Below are 6,000 nucleotides of genomic sequence, written 5' to 3' on the forward strand. Positions count from 1 at the left end.
GTTGGAAGGTCATAAACATATATTCGTAACATACCAATATATTAAATATAAAACAAAGGCAGGCCCTTGCATGCCTTTAATTTGGTGTTTTGTTTGTTTGGATCCCACTAGATTTCCCAGATTTAGAAGCATTTTTTACTCTCTCTCCTTCCACCATTTGCTTTGAATGTTCTCCTCTGTGTTACATTTTTCTCAACGACTACAACTGTGCCCTTGCATAGAAAAAAAACAAAAACAAAAACAAAACCTGACTAAAAAGTAGTCACTGAATGAACCAGACCAAATGATGTTTGTGATAAAGAAACAAAGTAATCTGATCTTCCCTCAAACAAAAACTGCATTATGTTGTTAAAAAAAAGATTGTTGATTTTCACATCAGTGTTAATTTTGAGTATAAATGAAAATAAATACCGAAGAATCAAGAAGGAACTCCGAATCATCAATTATGGCCTTTTTCTCCCAGACTTTTCTTAATTACTAGCTCTATTTTTTGTTCTGGTGGTGTTTTGTATGTTTGTTTTACTTTTAAGACATTACTGGTATCAGATGTGGCTGTTGCAGGAAAAAAAAAAAAAAAAAAAAAAAAAACCTCTCAGGCATATAGTACATCATCAGCTATTTTTTTATTGTAATGTTCTGGATGGATGATCAAAATTTAAATGTATACTTAAAGTGTTGTATAATCGTAGTTGACTTTTTTTTCAGAGATAAAATTCTAATGCTATACATTTTTTAAATTTTTAAGTTATATAGATTCCTTGCTGTTCCTTATCTGTGCTTATCAGAATAACAAAGAACTCTTGTCCAAAGGCCCGCACAGAGGACATGATGAAGAACTGATATCACATTATAGAAGAGAATGTTTGCTCGTAAGTAGAATGTGTGTTTGCTTTCATTTTGTCTTATATTGAGCAGTTTTCTAAGCTCAAGTATAAGTGACTGACTATAAATTCTAATGGGGAAGCGTCAGGAGGATGTCTGTAATCTGGGTTGACTCCCTTGAGGTTGGAGAATACACCCAGTTCTTTATTCCTTCTTCTTTAAGGATCTTAAGTTTTACAGGTGATAAACCAGAAATGTTCCTAAAATGGGATCGCAGTAATTACATTTTTATATTTTGATTTCTTCATCATTCTGCCATTCCCTTTTTTGATGAGAAAAGAGAGGCTGAGCACCATGATGAATTATTACTATTATTCCATGTGCTAGAATATTACTGTTGTTACAAACTTTGAAAAATCTTCTTACAGTTTTTTTGCACCAGTGTACTCACTAGATATTTGTAATACTTGGTTAATGTTTCTTGAATCAGCTAACCTTTATGTATAAAATCACAAATTCCATCTTTATACACTTTTTAAATTGGATTTCATTTAACTTTTAACATCACTCTATAGATTGCAAACTTCTAAATTGAGATTTTTTTCTATAAGTATATAAAGGTATTCAAGAATATTTGCCTTCTGAACTATATAGGTTACATGGTTTATGTATACTTTAAAAAAAACTATAAGTACTTAATGCTGTTGAAATGTTTGCTTTCAGTAGAACTACATAATATGTGTTAATTGTTGTCTGCCATATGTCTTCAAATTTATTGGATTGGGAATATTAGAAGCTTGTGATCTTATTCTTTTTCACTCAGCTTATTTTACTGCATTTGAGTGTGTATTAAAACTTTTGAATTGTTGATAGTTTGTATCCACCAAGGATGGTATTCTTAATTTGGTCTGTTTCAAGAGGATTTTAAATCAGCCTCCAAAGGAGCACCTAAATTATATATATTTCAACTTAAGAAAGTACAAAGTTTTATGTAATTATTAAAATTCTGCATTGAATAGACCAAAGCAGTTTTTCATTTAAAAAATATTGCAGTGTTGGAATATTGATATATTTTGACAAAGCCATTTTTAAAAATAAATACAGCCAAAACTTGATGGTTACTCTGAGACATTAGAAAAGTGGTAGAATGTGTTTCTTTCATCATTCTATGTTAGTAAACCAGTCACACTATGTTGTTTCACATAGGAATTTAAATGAAAGCTCAGGATTATTTTAGTGTTCCTTTCAGGTTTTTTCATATTGAGTGTTTACTGAGTGTCAAATTCTGAGGGACACAATGATAAGTGAGACCCATTATTTATCCTGAGAGAATTCAGTCTGGTGAGAGATACACACAGATAATTTTTATATTCCAGAATAAATGTTATTAAAGTTCCCATCGTGGCTCAGTGGAAACGAATCTGACTAGCATCCATGAGGACACAAGTTTGATCCCTGGTCTTGCTCAGTGGGTTAAGGATCCAGCATTGCTGTGAGCTGTGGTGTAGGCCACAGACATGGCTCGGATACTGTGTTGCTGTGGCTGTGGTGAAGGCCAGCGGCTATATCTCTGATTTGACCCCTAGCCTGGAAATCTCTATATGCCACGGGAGTGGCTATTAAAAAAAAAAACCAATAAGTGTTATCATGAGAAATGTGCAAAATAATATATGCCTAGAATTGTTGGGAAGAAGACTGAGATAAACACTGATCTGGATTGTGATGGAAAAATAGGAATTTTATGCTCGGAAAGAAGGGAAAAGAACATTCCAGAAAAAGAGATATCATATGAAAAGGCATGGAAAGTATACAACAGGAGATAAAGATAAATCCATTGTGGCTAAGTTATGAGGAGCAGGGTTTGGTAGAAGTGATGAAGCTAACAGTACTTGTTGATGTCAGATTTTGAAGAAGCTTAGGTGCCATTCTAATGAGCTGGCACCAATGTAAAGTTTGACTGAGTTTGGCATGTTGAGGTTTGTTTTTAGAAAATGACTCTGGCAGTAGCATAATAGAAGATTGACTGGAAAGGAGTCAGAATGAAGAACCCTAGAGGAGACAGACAGGAAAGAGGACAAGAACCTGAACTAAGGCAGAAGTGTACTGGGTATGAAGGAGAGGGTGTAGAAGATTGTAAAGGAAATGAGAGCAAGAACTCAGTAACTAATAGATGAAGTAGAGGCATTAAACCTGCCTGGACTCAGTAACTAAAAGATGAAATTGAGGCATTAAACCTGTCTGACTTACTAGCTTTGGCTTTGGGGACTTTTAAGAAGGTGGATAAAGTTGGCTTTGGACATATCGTGTTTAAATTGTTTGGAGGACATGTTTACAAAACATGCTTCTGTTTTTGTGTTTTTGGCTGCAACTGCAGCATGTGGAGGTTCCCAGGCCAGGGGTGAAACCCGTGGCACAGTTGCAGCCTGTATGCGCCACATGGGAGCTTCAAAACACATGGCTATGTTTTGATTTAGTGTACTTAACATCAATTTTTGGAATAATGATATGTCTTTAAGTGCATGTTATATAGATTACACTAGATACTTAAAGGCTTATCTCATTTCATTCTCTTAACCACTGTGTAAGGAAGGTAATAGTATTCCATTTTTCATATGAAAATGAAGCTAAGAGCAAGCTTTGTGTTTGCTGAAGAGTACTTAGTGGCTGAATTAGACTTTCACCGTAATCCTACAGAGTCAAGATAAATGGCACAGGAATGACATAAACATCAGAAATATATCTATATATTTTTGTATTTGAAATTCAGCTTAAAACTGTGAGGACTATTTAAAAATTATATTTATCATTCTATAAACATAAGATTTCAGAATAAACCTTATTATACCTGTATCTTTTATCTGTCTCCTATGTCTGTATTTATCTCATGGATTTCTTTCTTCTACTCAGATGTCAGCACACTTTGCCTGTGCTCCAGTCTACCACTTGTTTTTATAAATTAAAAAAGTGTTACTGAAACATAGCCATGCCCATTTATTTATATATCATACATGGCTGCCTTTGTGTAGCAATGGCAGAGTTAAATCATTGCAGCAGAAACTATATGGCCCTCAAAGCCTAAAAAAAGTTGTCTTGTTCTTTACTTAAGTTTACTGATCCTTGTAAGGGATTGTTAGCTCCAAGTTTTTGCACTAATCACTTGGGTACCCCCACATCTAGAACAGTTTCTTTCTAGTACATGGCATATAATCAGTAAGAGTTTTTTTTAGGAATAAATGAATTAATTGATTGCCTTTACATGTTTGTATCAAGAAATATAACAGTCCCTGTTCAGCTGACATTTATAGAAAAGATGATAGTTTTTCAAAATTAATGTGGAGGATGAATTTCTTTATTTTTAAAATTACTTTGAGTGCAAATTTTATAATTGGGAGAAAATTCTTCTCTGGAAAATAAATTTAAAATAGTTCCTATAGTGATCATTAAAGTGATAGAAGCTGAATATGAACTTTAAAAACATGACAACTTTAAAAACATTTTTACTACTCCTTTTTTGCGTTTGTTTCTGTTGTTAGATGTGTGACCTTTTTTCTGAGACATTTTTTGCTAGAATAGGCTGAGTATTTTTCGTGATTCCTACTCGATCTGATATCGTTTGCAAATATGCCTATTATATTGTCTTCAATCTTAACACTTATAGATATTCTTAATTAAAAAGGAAACCTGTTGTTTTTCTCATTGCATTAAGAAATTAAATGAACAAGCTGCAGAACTGTTTGAATCTGGAGAGGATCGTGAAGTAAACAATGGTCTGATTATCATGAATGAGTTTATTGTTCCATTTTTGCCCCTGTTATTGGTGGATGAAATGGAAGAGAAAGATATACTTGCTGTGGAAGATATGAGAAATCGATGGTGTTCCTATCTTGGGCAAGAAATGGAATGTAAGTTTAAACAATGCTGGTGGACACCTGAGTTGTTGGAAGTAAAAGCAGTTAGAATTTGAAATTCCCTGTGGCTCACCAGATTAAGGATCTGACATTGTCAGTGTAGCAGCTTGGGTCGCTGCGGTGGCATGGGTTCAGTCCCTGGCCTGAGAATTTCCACATGCCACGGATATAGTCCGAAAAAAAATGCAGTTAGATTTTGATGTTAATTATTATCATTTTCATAACCTGTAACATTTTTACATTCACATTATATTTTTTCTCATTAACAAACTAAGCTGTTACCGTTTGTATTTTACTTCTTCCCCCCCAAATGATATTAATTTTACATGTTTTAAAATGAAAAATGACCACTCCTGATTAATAAATCACCTTAAGATAATTTCACTCCTTGTCTATCTTTATTTACATCTAATTGTTTGTATTCACAGCAAACCTCCAAGAGAAGCTGACAGATTTTCTGCCAAAACTGCTGGATTGTTCTACGGAGATTAAAGGTTTCCACGAGCCTCCGAAATTACCTCCGTACTCCACACATGAACTCTGTGAGCGATTTACCCGAATCATGTTGTCCCTCAGTCGAACTCCTGCTGATGGAAGATAAACTGCACACACTTTCCCTAAACACACTGTATAAACTTTTTTTCGTTCTTAACCCTTGCCTTCCTGTCACAGGGTTTGCTTGTTGCTGCTATAGTTTTTAACTTTTTATTTTTAATAACTGCAAAAAGACAAAATGACGATACAGACTTTAGCCAGACTGCAAATAATAAAGCTGAGAATCGCATGGCGCTCAGACTTTGTTTTAACTAGAACCAATGTATAACTACAGATCTGATTGATTTTATTATGGCAAAACCATGCTTTTGCCACCTTTCTGTTACAGTATTACTTTGCTTTTATCTATTCTTTATCTACAGCTTTCCATTCAGTCTGGATCCTCCATGACTATAGCCATTTAAGTGTTCAGCACTGTGTACAATATATAATATTTGGTAGCTTGTAAATGAAATTAAAGAATAAAGTTTTATTTATGGCTACCTATGTGTTTGTAAGCAGATATATTGTATGTTAGTGTATTTTTTTAGTGATATAAGTGGATTTTGTCTGGGGATTGTTTAAGATTGGGTGATAATTAGATTGATACAAACTTTTAATTTTGTTCTAATGTTAGCCCGTTAAAAATTTACTGAGTATTTGACACTTAAATATTATGTCTATATTTTTGTACTAAGTTACTGAACTTAGTATGGGATCTAAACCTGCTTTGAAT

General features: G+C 33.7%; 1 protein-coding gene across 10 annotated transcripts in view; it reads left to right on the forward strand.

Moving 5' to 3' along the window:
- The window catches only part of USP25 (ubiquitin specific peptidase 25), a 138,015-nt gene extending 132,244 nt beyond the window's left edge, over positions 1 to 5,771 (forward strand). For all 10 annotated transcript variants that reach the window (XR_014825013.1, XR_014825015.1, XR_014825014.1 and 7 more), the window contains 3 exons: positions 746 to 869; positions 4,529 to 4,724; positions 5,159 to 5,771. Coding sequence is in view for 6 of the 10 variants with exons in the window: in XM_021070822.2 (XP_020926481.1) it covers positions 746 to 869; positions 4,529 to 4,724; positions 5,159 to 5,331 (493 nt within the window). In the remaining 4 variants the exon portion in view is untranslated. The remainder of the gene's footprint in view (positions 1 to 745; positions 870 to 4,528; positions 4,725 to 5,158) is intronic.
- Positions 5,772 to 6,000: the final 229 nt, after the last annotated feature.

The sequence above is a fragment of the Sus scrofa genome, chromosome 13 (genome assembly GCF_054392235.1).
Source record: "Sus scrofa isolate SSC_HxYL_T2T_F1_AM1 chromosome 13, Sscrofa_HxYL_maternal_Yorkshire_Landrace_v2.0, whole genome shotgun sequence".
Taxonomy (NCBI): domain Eukaryota; kingdom Metazoa; phylum Chordata; class Mammalia; order Artiodactyla; family Suidae; genus Sus; species Sus scrofa.